General features: G+C 34.9%; 1 protein-coding gene across 1 annotated transcript; it reads left to right on the forward strand.

Annotated features, from left to right (window-relative positions):
- Positions 1 to 701: 701 nt before the first annotated feature.
- On the forward strand, positions 702 to 17,188 carry LOC135688323 (ATP-binding cassette sub-family F member 3). The gene is made up of 23 exons (XM_065205136.2): positions 702 to 1,084; positions 2,169 to 2,316; positions 3,057 to 3,133; positions 3,312 to 3,370; positions 4,133 to 4,242; positions 5,199 to 5,315; positions 5,566 to 5,670; positions 5,785 to 5,836; positions 6,992 to 7,098; positions 8,212 to 8,248; positions 8,992 to 9,038; positions 9,291 to 9,350; positions 9,875 to 9,954; positions 10,583 to 10,638; positions 11,352 to 11,468; positions 13,253 to 13,336; positions 13,616 to 13,692; positions 14,419 to 14,512; positions 14,854 to 15,023; positions 15,508 to 15,599; positions 15,901 to 16,033; positions 16,401 to 16,488; positions 17,000 to 17,188. Exons 1-23 carry the CDS (start codon positions 997 to 999, stop codon positions 17,156 to 17,158), a joined length of 2,157 nt encoding a protein of 718 aa, XP_065061208.2. The 5' UTR covers positions 702 to 996; the 3' UTR covers positions 17,159 to 17,188.
- Positions 17,189 to 17,944: the final 756 nt, after the last annotated feature.

Here is a 17,944-nt window from a genome sequence, read left to right on the forward strand (position 1 = left end):
TGGTCATATATTGTTTGATTGATTATTTAGTACTTATTAATATTTTATCAGCTATGCTATGTTCAAATTTTGTAAAAAGGGTAGAGAGAAGTTATAGAGGCCCCTGGGGTAAAGAAGGAAAATGTAGATCACCCTGGGGTAAAGGAGAAAGGAAATTTGGCAATAACGCTCCTTAGATTAGCTTAAGATTTCTTTTCAGAACGATTTCTTGGAGCAATTTCGACACGTTAAACGGTTGTCAATTATTCGACGTTAAATGATATGGGAAGATCACTGGGAAACAAATTTTTATTATGCTTGAATGCGCGCGTGACCTATGAATTAGCATTACTCATGGCGTGATTGCGTGAAAATGAGTGCTGCAAGCGAATTTTGAAATTGACCGCTTACTTATTTACCAGCAGAAAGTGTTGAATTCCCAGGACCAGACCAGATCATAAAGATTTTGTGAAAAATCCAAGAAATTGCTCGTATTAGAAAGCTATTAAATGATACTGATACCCAACAGCGGACCGGAAACATATGATATATATTGCTCCTAACCCTTTGCATTTTATTTAACCTTTAAGTTCTTGTTTTTTCTAAATAGCACATTGTATTTGATTATTAATGTATCCTCTCCTATAAGGATTATGTCCAAGCTCTAATGAATAAGTCTTCCGGAAGTTGTCGATTGAAAAAAATTCTTGGCCTCTCCGTCGTGAACGAGGCTCGATGGCCTAACCATATGTTCATTTAATCGTCAGAGGGATTTTGGTTGTAAGAACGTTTCAATATTTGGAGTTGCTGAAGACACTTAATTTTTTTAAAGGAAGAATATAATTTTGCTTCATTAGCATGCCATTCGTCTTCAGCCCGACAAAGATATACTAGAATTGGGATTGGTCGTAAATTCAACATTGGGAGGAAGAAAGTTTTTGTCTTATCAACAATTTCTTCAGAAGAAAAGAGAAAAATCCGGAATAATCAAAACTGGTTATTGGATGATTGTTTAAAATGGCTGCAGACCTAGAAACGCAGCTTACTATATTCGTCCAGAAGTCTGTTCCTGATATTGACACAGATTTGCTCCAATACGTTGTCGGTAAGTTTTTAGGATAACGAAACAGGAATAATAAATAAAAAAGGCTTCATACCCAAGGCTTCTTATATGAATAACCAATACCCAAGGCTAGGCCTACCTAGACCAGTGTGACGATCACATCACTTGGAAATAAAACATATTATGGCTGTCCCGTGCAGGTGCACAGGGAGAAAAAATTCCGACAGCGACAGCAAAAACGGGGTCCTGGAAAATAGTTGTGCCAAGACCCTTGAGATTTGCTGAGGTCGAACCTTTCAAAAATGGCTAAGTCCTATAGTTATCTTTTTCAATTAATCACCATTTTTATGATTAAATCAAGATTTCATCAATTCTAGTCTGTATTCCAGAAGTTACCAAGCCATAGCCTTGTAGAACTTTTTAAAAAGCTTGCCACAACCCAGACTAAAATCTACTTATCTGTAATTTTGGTATGCTTGCGTACTTTGGCTATAAGGCTGGCGTTTGGTGTACTCTTGGCACAAAACTGATGTAATTTAGTGTACATTCAACATGTTGGTCTATAGTTAACATTTGACAGAGTGGGCGGAGTGGAGTACCGGTGCAAGTTGGCACATCACTGATTATCTATGGCATACATATGTGGCATACCAATTTCAAACTTTCCAGTATGGGCCACAGCCACATTTATGAAGAGAAAATTTAGGACAATTTTGTAGGTCTATTCTTCAATTCAGCTTATTTAGAATTGCAACTTTTATTTTAACACAAGGAAATATCCAATCTACAGATTAAGTAAGGAAAATATCCAGAGTGTGTTACCAAGTAGTCTCTATAAAAGCCCTCTTTGCCAGCCTTAAAAGATGTGGTCTTAAGGATCTTTCCTAGGGGTGTAGCCCCTAGTACTCTTCTTGTTTCAGCCAGATTTTCTTCTGGACCCACAGGTGAGGCATGTTAAAACATTGTTGCATATGAATGAGCTTTCTCCTGCAAACTGGCACTTTGCCCAAACAGATGTCTTTTTGATTGAGCCAAAACAAATGAAAAATACCTATAAATGTGTATAATTACCCTTTTGAAATGATGAATGACCAGTTCTGTTGCATATTTATTACCTTTTACCCAGATGTTGTTAATAGTAGTGCTGAAGACTTTGAGTCCTCTGATGAGCTGAATGATGCAGTGGGCCACATCCTACAAGAAGTCATACCAGATAATGATGATATTCAAAGTTTAGATGACATCTGCAGTGGTCTTTATCATATAATAAAAGGGTTAGTAAAACGTAATAAATTAAGCATGTTTTGCAAAATTTATCAATATGCAAAATTAACCTATGCTATATGGTTATGTAGTGTCTACTATAAAAGTTGTTAAGTCTTGTTTGTATGAAATTATTAACAATTAAAAAGACACTTGCAAATAAGAGGCGAGACTTTTTGAAGACCCCATTTAACAAAACTCGTATTTTATCAGGCACTGCAAACAGTGATTCAGCTAGCGACCTGTTACAAAGAGACATACATGTTGCTGATAGGTTATCAAGAAGTGCTCCTGCCTCAACATCTATGAACCATATGCCTTCACAGATAGCACAAGAAGACATTCTTAAAGGCGATCTTGCTTGCCCTTTAAAATACTTTCGACTGCACAATGTCAGCAGTTATCGTTCCACAACTGATTTACTAAATGTTCACGACAGATGATCCTAAAATGTTGTAACAAGAAATATATCAAAATGCAATTAATCTTACCAAGTCATTTTCGTGCTGCACCTTGATGCATATTTTTTTTCACATATTTGACATTTTATACTCTTAATTTGTCAGATAAATCTTTCAGATATTAAATAGGTCTCCCCTCTTGTGCCACATTTCAGAAAAAGGAAATATTATGTTCTTTTTCCTGATTGTTTTTTTTTGTTTTGCCAAGAAAAATTTGTTCATTAAATGGATCTTAAATTTGGTAATATGTAAGTTACAAATAGCATTGTTCTTTATGATTCTAATTCTAGTACTGGTGAAAAGGATGACAAATTGGTAACAAAGTTGAATGCCCCAGTGCATATAGGAAAAATGGTTGAGGAATCTGGTATGTTTGTAAATTTCATGGTATATCATTATTAATGCGTATTAAGCTTTATTTTTTTGCAAAAATATTGAATTTGCTTTCAATTTTAATAGAAAAAATCTTAGATTAGTTCTTTTTTTAAATTAGAGCAAGATATTTTTTTTCTTTCAAAACTTTTATTTTGATGTTTTCTTTGTAGCTCCAAAAGAAATAAAACATAAAAGCATCTGGAACAAAGAAGTGGAAGATAATGCTCTGGTAAGAATTTTGTAGTAAATTGCAAATCTGTTCATTCTTTAGGAATGTAATTGACTAAGGTACTTTATCAACCTCAAAACAGAATAAAAGTTGACTGGCAGATGGTTGAAAAGAGAGAGAACAGAATAAGAAGCCTACATTGATTATTTTCTTTTTTGTCAACCTGTGTGTTTTTTCAAAATTTGAAATAGTTTGCTGTGACACACCAGTTGGTTTCAGAGACCTTAGTGGACACCTGCTGAAGTAAAAGTTATTTTACAATGGAAATTATTTAAAATAGGCTTTGCGAAAGCAAATAGGATGTTAGACAAGAATCTACTAGTAAATTCTGAAAGTTTGGGCTTTTCTAAAACCAGTTTTTTTGCACCAACAGAAAATTGCAAAATGGGCATTGTAATATTGCTATTTCTATCAAAATTTTGCTATCAACTGTACTACGGTAATGCAAGTCTTTCAGATGTCTTCCGAATGCAGAATCTTCCCATCTATGATCAAATGCTTTTCTATATAGATCAATTGCATAATATGTACAGACAAACTGCACAACCTATTTTCAAAAGAACCATATTGCAAAATACAGTTTCTATACAGGTTTCATGGTAGAAACACATTTTAAGATAAGTTGCAATGCAATTATTTTAAATTAGGTTTTTATGATAAACTTGTGTTTAGCAAATCTTGAAACTTAGATTCCTGCAAAATCTAGTCTGCTTGATAGCTCATTTTTTATTGGTTTTTATTGTATACATTTTTTAATATCAGAGAACTGTTGATGCAAAGAAACTAGAAAAGGCAGAAGCAAAAATTAAAATCAAGCAAGAAAAGCAAGTTGTTAAAGACACCAAGTCAGCAAATAAAACAAATTCTGACAGGTGAGAAAATCTGTTGTTGTGACATGGTACTTCTATAAAAGGACAACATTTTATATAAGTTATTTATTTTGCTAATGCTGTAGCTCTGATTTTTTTGCATAATGCTGTTGTCTATCTTTAATTTGTTTCATCTTCTTATGGCTTGTTAATAACTGAGGTGTGGTTTTGAACTCAATAATCTATACTTTACACTTATTTCTTACAAGTTTAGTAATCTGCGTAAAGAGTTGATACCAAAAAGTTTAAAAACTCTGAAAAAGAATTGTTATAATAAAATGCTATATTAACAAGGAGTTGAAATTATTCTCAACTAATTGACTGCCTGGCCAACTTAAGTTGCCAACGATAAAATGTTTTATTGCTCAGAAACTTTACCCTGAGCCATTTTTGCAAGATTACAAATCAGCTGATAAAGTAGACAATGCTCAAATAGAAGTTCAAAAGAAAAAATAGTAAAATTCCTACAAAATTACACAGCTAGAACTATGTTTACTATATTTTAATTTTTTCATTTAATTTAATACATGCAAACATCATTCAATATAGAACAAGGGACTAAGATTAACAAGAATACAAAAAGATGAAACACAGAGAATCGCTATAAATGAATACAGAAAATTGATATTTGTATGGAGGGGCTTTCTTAAGAAGGGGCTCTCTCAATAGATAAACTAAAGATATACAGTAGAATCCTGTTATAACATACTCGGCTGTTACGTACTTTCTGATATAACATACTGGTGTGCTTGGTCCCGGCAAAAGATATGCTTGGTTTTAGTCAATTTTTACTTACCCTGGTTGCAAGGTACTGCGGATATAACATACCTAATACGCTGGTCCCTTAAAGTACGTTATAACCGGATTATACTGTAGTAGAAAAAACATTTTAATAGAATCATGGCAATTATCACATGGTCTTTTGAGAATATCATGTACGATGTTATATTGCCTTTCAGCATGATGGAAGGTGCATCAACAAACCAGGTTATTCAAAAGAAAAGTATGAAAATGGAAGCCATTGGAAGAGTAACTGATATAAGGATTGAAAATTTTGATCTTTCATATGGTAGCAAGTAAGTTCGTTGGCATCTTATTTTTAATATTTTCAATTTAATATTTAAGCAGAATATTATTCCAGAGATATTATATGCTAGATAAAGATCCGAGCAATTTAAAGATGGATTAAAAAAGATTTCCCTGATGTGTCTATTAGGCATTCATTTCATAGCAAAATCTGTTGATAATAAACAAAATTTTGTAATGCAAAAATATCGTGTTTATCTGTTAATAATGATCATTGTTTGTGTTACCTTCTCTTTTTAGGGTATTGTTGTCCAATTCAAACCTATTGCTGGCATTCGGAAGGCGATATGGTCTTGTAGGGAGAAATGGGCTCGGGAAGACAACACTCCTGCGAGCAATCTCAAGGTTTAAAGAAGCATTTGAATTTATTTCTTCGCCACCCGTCATTTGAATCAGTTTCATTAATTCCATATAGTTAGCAAGCTAAAATTGAAATTTTTTTATTGAATTCTTTTTTAGACGAGAGCTGCACATTCCCTCACACATCAGTGTTTTGCATGTGGAACAAGAAGTAATTTTTTCAGTTTATGCTCAGAAATTTGCTAACTTAAGGCTGAAATACACTATGCATTTAAATTGATTCGATTAAATGGATTGCTGGAAAATGAACAGTGTAAGCGCAAAATTGGATGTCAAAATAGCTGTTTCGACAAAGTGAAACTTCCTTTTAAACAACTTTTTTCTGTTGTATTTTCTAACCCTCTTTCGAACCTATTGTCTTGATGGCATGCACTGCACTTCCAGGGCTTCACTCCATCAGCCAGGTTATTTTTTGATCACGCTACTTTCTTAAATTCTTATAAAAGCCCGTTTTCGTTTTTAATAACAAAAATGCAATCATAGCAGCAGCAACAGCACATTCCTCATCAGAGTCCATGATGAAATGAGGGGGAGCTTTAAAAACTTATTCAATTTAATGGATAAGTGTGAACGGAGACATTTTTTCATTTAAATGGACCGTTCATTTAATCGAATCCATTTAAATGCATAGTGTATTTCAGCCTTAAGGACAACTATTTTGTTTGAGAATCGTTTTGCTGATCAGAAATTGCATATCAGTTTGTGATAATGGGGAACCTGCAGTAGCATACGTTTAAAGGGTAAGGGGGGCTCTACAAAAGTGCACCGTCGTGTACAATGATGCAACGTACACAGATTTTAATGGCAACTTCACATTACTGGAAAGAGAAGGTCACAAAATATTTGTAAATCATCAATACTTGAATGGATATCCTTCAACTGCGAGCTAAGAGACCGTGAAGTCCGTCACGTACAATCCTGTACAGCTGGATTTAGTTGGTAAAAAAATCGCTATATGGGATGCAAATACCTAAAAGATACCTCCAATGGTTGATTTAAGTACTCTGCATGCCGAATGAAATTTTCTTTGCAGTAGATACAGGCAAACATACACTCGTTTCTGAAAATACACAGATTCATGATGTAGAGTAACTCATTTTAAATGTTATTTTCTTCCACAAATCATTGGATAAATTGTTATCTGGATGTAGCATAGTATGCCTGGTTGATAGCATTGTCTTTCGCTTTAACCTTAAGGCTATGTGTGAACAACTGTCTGCATTGTTTAAGCTACAATACAAAGAACTTTGCGTACGTTCCACCAGCTAGAATCTTATATAGTACACAACAATTTACTTTATTTCAGGTTGTTGGTGACGACACTGTGGCAGTTGACAGTGTTTTAGAATGTGACACAGTTAGAACACAGCTTATTGAAGAAGAAAAAGCCTTGACCGCTGATTTGAATAAGGAGTAAGTGCTTTAAACATGCAAGCAGAAGAATCTTGCTCTTTAAGAAAAGCGGAATATATATATAATGTTTTGCAGAGAACGAGTAGCCGTCAGAGTTTGAGGGAAAAGCTTGAACAATTAGTGAACTTAGTAAAACACGTTATGTTTCTGCTATTCCCGGCTTGATAGTTTTCAAGTCCCTAATTGAGCAGGCTCCACAATATCTATGTGACATTCTCAAACAGATTTCGCAATGCTCATTTTACTGTCATCGTTATACAGGTACCGACTTCAGGTTACCCAAGTAAAAGTCGAATAATGCCCAGAGTTGTTTTTCTTATAGAGGTGAAAGAACCGTGAAAAGCTGAGTCAAACAGGCCTCTATCCTTTATTGTTTTAATACATACATTTTAGAAATGGTGGTCTTTTTCTAATAATTTTGAGCTCATATATCATCTCGTTGAACGGGAATTTTAAACATTGCTAGTTAAGTTTTATAATTTTATTCAATTAGCAGCTTTTTAATGTTATTTCAAAAGATTGTAATTAATGTTTTAGTGGAGGGCCCCTTAAAAACCAGCTTATGCTGAAGGGCAACCCTCTTTAAGAGAATCAAATATGAAATATGTTTTGATGCCGTTTGTCCTAAAAAAAGCTGATAAAACGAGGATTAATAGTTTTGAGTTATGGTGTTACCGTAGACCTTTAAGGATAAGCTGGACTGAAAAATAGACTAATGAATGGATTTCAACAAAATGACTTGTAAACCAAAACTCCTGGCATCAATTAACAGCAGGAAGATGGCTTTTGTTGGGCATAGTTTAAGAAAACAGAACCTTGAAAAAGATCTTCTAAACTAGACTGTAGCACAAATCGTGTCTTATTTTTGAATGTGTTGCGATGTTACTGCTGTAGCAACGGATAATTGTAAATGTACCCTGACTTTCCTTTTTGCTTATTTCCCTGCTTTCTCGTTGCCATTTCTTAGAGTCATTTATACATCAAGTTTAGCATGGTCTTTAGTTTTGCGTTATTGCAAAAATCTCGGTTTCAGATGATTGCGTTTCTCCCGAGTTTCGAGCTAAATGCTTGTTTATTGAATGTATCTGACTGAGTTTGGTTTTTTTCTTGTAGAAAACATGACAGTTCATGTAGTCAAAGGCTGTCTGAGGTAAGCTTTCACGGGTTTGCACAAAAGAGTATCAGCTTCAATACATGTGGTGCATACATACCGTTATAGTCTCAGGCATAAAGCAAGATACAAAGCCCCATTCCCTTAAATGAAGGAGCGGGTTGCTCATGTAAGATGCATTGCCTTTAGGAAAGGGAGGGGGGCACATATTAGTAGAATTTCAGTAAAGAAGTTCAGCTGTTTTCATTGTTTTTTATTTCAACTTCAAACCCAAGCACTCCATCTAACAAAAATTTAGCACCAGCCCAGCAAAAATCCTGCACAAATCCAGCACAATTTAGCACAAGCACAAATCTAACAAAAATTTAGCACCAGCCCAGCAAAAATCTTGCACAAATCCAGCACAATTTAGCACAAGCACAAATCTAACAAAAATCTAGCAAACATCCAGAACAAATCCATGATAAATCCAGCACTAATCCAGCACCAATCCAGCATCAATCCAGCCCAAATCCAGCAGTTTGACAGAAATAAAATTGCGTTCTCGTGGTAGATGAAAGCCTTTACGTACTATTATCGTGTACAAACAGCTCTTTAGCTAAAAAGATTCCAACTATAATCAAATCTAACGAAGAAATTTTGTTGAAGATGACGGCCACAGGAAAACAAGCTTACTACATATTTTCTCTAGATTGTAGCAGAAAGCGAGAAACGTATGAGCTACTTGTTCATGATCTCTGCATGACGTTATATTAATTTGTATTGTTCTTTCTTGTGTATAGGTTTACGCAAAGCTTGCAGATATTGAAGCTGATAAGGCTCCTTCACGGTATGTAGAATAGCTTGATTTTCGCTAGAAATGTTCTTTCAAGATGATCATGGCTAATAGGGAAAAGTATGAAACCCAATAACTCTTGTTACAGTTGGCTGGAGACTAGCTTCGTCCCGAATTAGGGCTCGTCATTAATAAACTGAATAGACTGAATGGGGTAGACGACATCAGGGTAGACTGAATGGGGACCTAAGTTGCGAAACTCTGGATAAGGTTGTATATAACTTGTCACTGTTTTCATTTTGCCAGGGCATCTGTTATTCTATCTGGGCTAGGATTTAATGCGGAGATGCAAAAAATGTTCACAAGGTTAGTGTTATTTTAATGTTTATATGTTTTGCTCATTGTTCGTTCATAGTTTGTGTCCTGGAATTATATTTTGTTATAATAAGGCTTGAAGGCTGAAGTGGCCCATTGCCAACACAGATACTATACTAAGTTAACTCAAAATCTCAGATTACAGGAAAACAGCTAATACAATAAGAAAACAGCGATAAGCAAATGTAAAAATGATTATAAGCTATACAGTTAACGTCACATAGATATGTACATAGAGGACCCCGTGCCCCTGAGTAGCTGTTGCCAGCTAAGCAAAGGAGTCGAAATAATATGGTACAGTTTTAAAGGCAAGTTACTTTAAAGATGCGATTAATTAGGGGGTTTTTTAAAGGAAGGCTCACTTGTTTTGGTTGCTAAGGAAAATTAGGGAGGCACTTCATTATAGTTAGGCAGTTGCAAGGAATCCTTTAGGATAAAGGCAATTTCACCTGTTTGTATGCAAATTAAAAGTTGCAATTTTTCATATTAACGAATTCACTGATATATTCCTTTAGAGAATTTTCTGGTGGCTGGCGAATGAGATTGGCTTTAGCAAGGGCTCTTTTCAGTAAACCGGATCTGCTGTTACTAGACGGTTTGTTGAATTTTTTTTCTTTCTAAAGCAAAGAAGAACAACAGGATAATTTCTCTCTGATAAAGCCAATTTTGTTTTCGTTGCTGCCTTATACTTAAAGTGTGATTACTGCCACTAAGCTGTAGAATATCTAGAAAAATTCCAAAGGTGTCAAATTTTCATGATGAGAGTTGCGTGTTAGAAATTGACAGTACTTGTCCAGCATATAGAAGGCATTATCGCAAGATTCTCATAACTTTCAATTGTTCCCATAGCTATTTAAATTACAATTTGAAGACTCTTATCTTTATGCACAAAAATGGTGGTAAAATCCCTTAGTTGGTATGAAATCGTACAATAGATACATCCTTTTCATCAGATTGTAGATTATTTTAACTATAAAGCAAAATAAGATGAACCAGATAATTCAAAGTCCTAGAATTCTTCAGTCATAAAAAAGATAGCCTTTTTAAATAGATACAAAGACGCTAAAATGTTATATAATAATCCAGTGATTTCATACCTTAAAGTTTTTTAATACTGTATTTTGCACTATTTGGGATTTTGTAACCTCTATATGTTATTACAGCGCGTGATATAATGCATTATCGCTCTTAATGGAACGACGCGTTGTATCTTTGCATTGTAGAACCCACAAACATGTTAGACGTGAAAGCAATTTTGTGGTTGGAAAACTATTTGCAGGTGATCTATTACTTGAGGTATATTCACCAGGGGCGTAGCTAGTGGGGGTGGGGGGTGATGGTGTGTGTGAAACCACCCAATAGTTAATGAGTTGGTCGGTAAATCTTCAGTTGGTCCACCGAATGCTTAGTTTGTCAGAAAATTGCCTATCAGTAGGTGATATAGCACCTAAATGTTTCTTCATCTATGTCTTTGTTGGTAAACTTAACTACTGATGAACCTTCACTCCCCTGTCTGGAAGGCCAAGCTACGCCACTGATATTCGCTTCTTTAAAATTTCTTACGATGACTGTGCGAATTACACTGCATAAAAACGAACGACTGTTTAGTGCGGTTGTTTTGTAACGATGTTCTTTTGGCTGAGAATCACATGATCAGGTATTTGTTGACAATGATATAAGCATATTCCTTGTCGTAATGCCACCAAAACACTTCTTCTGTATAATCTCTGTTTATTTCTATGCCTCTTTTTGGAACTGTGATGATCTCAATGTTCCCATAGAAATAATATAACCACAATTTTGTTTGTTTATGGCTTTTGTTTGTCTTGATGCTCAAGACATGATAAGCAAAAACAGACAGTTGATTTTGCCTTCCTCTGCGCTTCTAAACAAACATTATTCCCTGTATAGTACATTATTACGTAATCATAAAAGAATGTAAACTTTGTTTCCGATTATTGCTATTAATTTTCTGTGCTCTTGCCATTTTAGAACTGGCCTACAACTTTGCTGGTCGTTTCTCACGATCGTATGTTTTTAGACAGCGTTGCTACTGATATCGTTCTAGTTCACTCGAAATCGCTGGATACGTATAAAGGAAATTATTCGGTAAGTTCAAAACTTTGGCCATCTTCTTAAAAACTTCAGAAGTTTGAGGTGGGACAAAGAAAATCGCAGTTTTAAGCATTAGGTGATATATTCAACTAGCGAACTGTTAGATTATGTTACATTATGTTCGTTAAAGACTAGAGCTCTAAAGTCATGATGTCACAGATTCTTTTTTAGAATTTCAGAATTTGAATAGCATAACCTGAGCATTATAATATATCCCTAAATATGCCAAATCAGTCAATGGTGTTACATATTGGCTGCGATATGGCCACATGAGCACAAGCTCTTTCACCATTAAACCTCTGTACTGTAATTTGGTCGCTATTCAGGCTCATTCCCCATCAAGCTTCTGTAATTTCGTCTCTGTTCATAAATCAATGAACAAAGCCAAAATAACAGTGATCCGTAATCAAACTTCGAATCTTTCATAAACCATATTTCACCTGGTTACTAATAGATTTAACTGATTTTTCATTCTAAAAGGCATTTCATGTTTTTTTTTATTTTGTGGTCAAAAATTAAAAATTCTAACTTGGTTGTTTATGACATCACACTTTAGAACTCTATTTGTCCTTATGAATGAATAAAGTTACTGCACCAAATGCACTTTCAAATATGGTTGCTTTTCATTTGATCCTTTACATTTGAATATGACCTTCAATGCAGGTTTTGTAAATAGATTAAATATTCCTATTTTCAATGCCCCAACCAAAGTTTTAGCTCTCATTATCGCTGAACGAATGGTGTTTAAAATGAGCAGTTCATTTCATCTGTTTTTCATTAAATTCGTTACATCAAACCTGCACTTTATATGAAAATCTAAATCTCAAGACTGAAATATTACTTTGAAAGCGAAGCTTTATTGAAACCTAGAATGGGGAACACAACATATGATGTGAGGTGCCTATGATGTTTAGCCCCTTTTTTGTGACAAAATCTTACAAGAATGAGCCACATACTCAATGGCTTTTAGTACCATAATTCGCGTTGCTTCTTTACCACGTGATACAAAGACTGTACCTTAGTTTGTATTTAAAGTAAACGGCTCATATGGTGATATACCTTTCTGTTACTGCTGTATACCTACAATCGCGGACAAAAATAGCTGAGACTTTTCAAGGAAAGTTGATATTTTCCTTTTTCTTTAAAAAATGACTTTGCTCCCTCCCCCAATTCAATGTAGAGTGCATGATTTTGAAGTAGCGATGATGGAACTACAAATCCAACATCGATTCGGGGGGAAAGGAGGGGGTTCGAATTTACAGGGGTAACATAAAGTAGAAAATTGCAAAAATTTCATTTTGTCTCAACAATTTTGTCCGAAATTGTAGCGTATTCAATTCATCCCCTTTATACTGGTTTATCTGATCATGTTGCTACGAATTGGATTTTATTTAGCTACCTTTGTAAGCCAATTTTAAGAAACATATTGCCTTATTTATACATTAGGCTCTACCCACACGATACAATACAATTCGGATTAATAGCGTATTCAAAAATTACCGCTCTTGAAAGCAAATTCGATAAATTGCAGATACGATAGCGTATTCATCGAATACGTGTGAACAGGAGCCCTATACGTAAAGTAGAATTTTTTGGTCCAAAAATATCCGTATACGTGTTGAGGGGGCCTTACAGTCGGAAACTCAAGTTTTGTTCCAGAAATCATAACTCTCGGGACGAATATACCCCGTAAATGTGAAAACTCAAACTGTATTTGTGATCATAAACTATATTTAAGACCCAGCACATTTAAATGGAGGATTCTTGTTGTTTTGTAGGTATTTGAAAAGACAAAAGAAGAAAAGTTGAGGAATCAGCAAAGGGAATACGAAGCCCAGAAGCAATATAGAGATCATTTACAGGTTGGGTATTTTAAACAGTATCAGTGTGTGATTGTTTTCTTAATTGGATAGTTTAACTATGAATCTAAAACAGTTTGTATTTCTTTACATAGCCTATATAGTTCATATATCTTTCCGTACACGCATTCAGCTAATCTGGAGCTTCTTATAGCTTTAAATTTGGGAGGAAACGAGTCTGTTATTATCAAACGATAAGATTCAGTATCTGTTTAATATAAGTACTTTCGATCTAAACTTTTAGCATCTCAGGTTGTATGAAACATTTCATGTTTTCCTTAGGCCTTCGTTGACCGATGGAGAGTTAATGCCAACAGAGCAGCTCAGGCACAAAGCAAAATAAAGATTCTTGAAAAATTGTAGGTATTATACGATATAGTTTTCTACAAAGTTGGTAAACTTTGATGAATAGCTTATAAATGTTTGTGTTAAATTGTTGTTTCTTTTAGATTCATAACTGAAAAATGCTCCTGGATGTTTGCTACTACAAATGATTATATTTGGATCTAGCAACTGAACGTTTTGTCCTTGCATAAGTTTTTTTTGCTTTCTTGATATATTTCAAACGATTTTTACTTACATTAAGTATAGAGATTGTAGGTTTTCTTTGCCGTAGCTTTTTAGGTAAATTGTAGTTTATAATAACATTAATGATTAAGGAAGAAATTTCAATAGCGAGTTTATGAAGTTACTTATATAAGTATGAAGTTTTAAGATAGCACTGAAAAACATATCATTCAAAGCTTGGGCAAGCAAGGCCGTCTTTTCATTCAGTTTCTTTGGAGTCTGTCTGCATCAAAACAATGGATCCCCAGATGTGTAGACAGAAAGAGTTTGTTTTCTCTCTTGAGTCAGTGATCGCTGATTGGTAGAAAACAAAAGAACCAATCAAACGCGCTTCCCTTTCTCTCACGTTACTTTCGATCCGCTTCGGTACCTTTCGTTATTATCCTACGTTTATACTATAGGTATGTCGGACGAGAAGTACTTTGGTATGGTCTGTCCCTGTGCTTCCTTGCTATCTTCAAATTTTGTTGTAACTTATTTGGTTATAAAGTTTTGATTTTTATATATCTTTTATTTAGGCCAGATCTGAAGCCTGTCGAAATAGAGCCAGAAGTTGTCTTGAAGCTACCAGACTGTGATAAACTCAATTCAACAGTGTTACGATTTGATGAGGTAGATTTCGTTTGCCATATTTGACCAGGCACTATTTTGCAATGGGATTTGCTTTTTATGTCTAGAGACCCTTCTTCATTGTGTTTACAAAGCGTGGTGCAAAAGTTTCCTTTGAAATCGTTTGCTTAAATTTAAAGGCTCTTGCGCAACGAATGTCGGACTGATAATATATTTCAGCATACCGCACTATGTTTCCAATTTCATGTTTGTGTCTTTAAGATAGCCTACACGGAGGAGTTTATGGACTTTCACACACTGCATAAGGTATGTTCTGCGCCTTTATTGAACTTTTTGTGTAATAATCAATATCTTACTAGTAGATGCTCTTTTTCTCATTTTAGGTGTCATTTAGCTATGATGATAAAAACAAAATATTTGAGAATCTGGATATATCAGCAGTGATGGACTCGAGAATAGCGGTTGTTGGGGAAAATGGCTCTGGAAAAACGACTCTTCTGAAGATTCTACTCGGGGAACTAGAGCCAGTTGGCGGCATAAGACAAACCCACAGGTGTGTGTTTTTCCTCCGCCCTTTTCCCTTTAATTGTAACTGCGAGAAGAATAAAAAATGACCTTTTATCAGACTCAAGTCAATTTGAGGATGTCATTTGCTCGACCCATTAAGCTTTTCAATGTAGCTGTGATAATTACTGAATTTGATTAATCCACGAATTCTCTCAAAGTATTAAACCACTCAAAATTCACACAAAATTCACCGCAAAATTGGAATTATCAATTGTGGATATACATTTTCAGCTTACTCTCGACGTCATTATCTGACTTTATACTCTGAAGAGTTTCGGATGAAAAGTACTTAAATATGTTGTGTTTCGGCTATATCTTGCCAACTTCAGATCTACTTTTATTGCAGTTGTTTTGTTTATTCACAAGGCAGTGTGTACTAGATGCCTTGGACTAATCAGTTCATTATACTAACTGTTTGATTCACAAGAGATTGTTCCCAGTAACACCTATTCACTCATCTTTGTCTTCAGGAATCTTCGTATTGGCTATTTCAGTCAGCATCACGTTGACTCGCTGAACATGCAACTGTCAAGTCTTGACTTATTCAGAGATAGGTTTCCCGGTAATATTTGTTTTCTGCTTACTGTAGTTAGCACAAAGCGATTTCAGTAACGTTCTTGTCCATGTGACAGAATCGTCCTCAATGAAAGTTTTCAAAACGTTTCCGGACGCTGCCTGGTATATGAATCATGCATCTCAAGCTTTCATGCTATTAATATAATACTGCTTTCATTGATTTGTTGAAATTTCCATTTGCAGTTATTTTAAGATCCATTTGAGACACTAAGTAACCAACATGGACATTTCTATGAAACGAGCTGGAATATAAGGCGCACTTCAACTGAAGTATATTTTCTTCACAGGCAAGAGTGACTTGGAATATAGACATCAGCTTGGGTGCTACGGTGTATCAGGTGAACTGGCATTAAGGCCAATATCAAGTTTATCTGGAGGACAGAAAAGCAGAGTAGCATTTGCTGTCATGACAATGAATAGGTAGAAGATTTTTATGCATTATGTTCACACAACTTTTGTGGTACATTAAATGTATCTTTTGTGCTCTATCGTCCATGATGCAATCCTTGATTTAATGAACTTTTTGCTAGTTTTGTAGGATGCAAATTTCTGTATGTAATTCTACAAATGCCATTTATTGTGTGTTCGAGATGTAAATTGTTAATTCCTGTGCATTAGACAACGATATGTTACTTTTGATGATCATTGACAGGTCTGTTATTAAAAAATCATAATCCGGTTCTGTATGAAAGTTGAAGTATCCATGAAAGTTGAAGTTGAAATTAATGCATTTGATATAGTACAGCATCATTTAGGTATAAGTCTAAGAAGATTATTTATTTTGCAGCCCAAACTTCTTCATTCTTGATGAACCCACCAATCACTTGGATATCGAGACAGTCGAAGCTCTTGGAAAAGCACTTAATAAATTCAAGGTGATCTAATAGATCCTTGCTTTTTTTGTGAGGGTCCATAGCAAATTTTCTAAAGCTTTGTAACCATATACCATTTTGTATTACATTTTTTATTACAGCTTCAAAATCCAAGCAAATGTTTTGTATTAATAATGATTTCACCACAGAGGGATAGAAAGTAAGAGCTGTCAAAATCGTAAAATCTATGCAAATGATGCAAAGAAAGTATTCAAATGTTTGAAATGAAAGAGGTATTGGTACGAATCTGTCTGACGTTAGCTAGAATGATGACAGATTCAGATTCAGACAGATTCAGATTCAGATTCAGATTCAGACAGATTCAGAATCTTTTTATGCAGATTCAGAAATCTCGATTATCTTGCCACCATAGCGGTAAGAGCACGGTATTTGATAACCTGGCAAGTTGTGAAGAGAAGCAAGTTTGTAATTTTGTAAGTAAATCTATACCCTTACTTCTCCCATTTGTCTAACATGTTACCATGGCTAATATGATTTCATATGATTTCGCTAGGGTGGTGTCATCTTGGTCTCTCACAATGAGCAACTGATTCAAATGATAGCAAGGGAAGTCTGGCTTGTCGGTAATAGGACTGTTAAGACGATAGAGGGAGGATTTAATGCCTACAAATCGGCACTAGAAGAAGAATTTAGAAGGTTATCTAGTATGTAGAGTATATTGAATGGCAATTATGATTTGTTAGTCCTTTTCATTTTCTTCTGTCTTCTGTTCGGTGACTCTCGATATACTTTCTTTGTCCATCAATGGGCTCAACATTCATCAACGAAGTTTGTCTGGTTAGAAGAATCATTTGCAATAAGAAATAGAGTGTCTAAGGTTTAGTAGTATCGCTGAGTGCTTGAAAACGTCTTTCTGACAGTGATCAGCTTTCTGACAGTGACCACTATTTCTGTGATCAGTTGCGCTGGTACGCTTATGAGATACCATTTGGTGCACAGGACCTTGAAGGGCTGCACGAGTTTCAAAGTGTGCCGTGTTTGCAAAGGTCGTCAAAAGACTCCTGAAGACCATTTGAATAGATTCCTCGAGGGTCCCATAGTTGGAAGAAATTTGACTTAGGCACGAAATAGCACGAGCTGTAAAATTTTAGATTTATTGAATTACATTTTTATATTTCGCAAAGATATTCAGGAATAAAACAGCTTCATAGAGATATAATACATTTAATAGGCAAAAAAATTAAATATAACATATCTGAAGCTTTTTAGACTCCGGTAATTTGATATCATGTTTTTGTTGAAAGCGTTTTTCCAAAAATTATATATTTCTGCTCTTTTTTTCTACCAGGGCTTTTTCTTTCATTTATTGTAATGTAACGTGATTTTTTAAATCTTTTTGAGCCCTTTCGCGGCTACTAAGACCCCGTTTACACTGTGCCGGATAAATTTTATCCGCATCATAATTAGTTCAGATAGGCGTCGCGTTTACACTAGACTC

This window comes from Rhopilema esculentum, chromosome 19, assembly GCF_057945365.1.
Source record: "Rhopilema esculentum isolate cy_ngs chromosome 19, ASM5794536v1, whole genome shotgun sequence".
Taxonomy (NCBI): Eukaryota; Metazoa; Cnidaria; class Scyphozoa; order Rhizostomeae; family Rhizostomatidae; genus Rhopilema; species Rhopilema esculentum.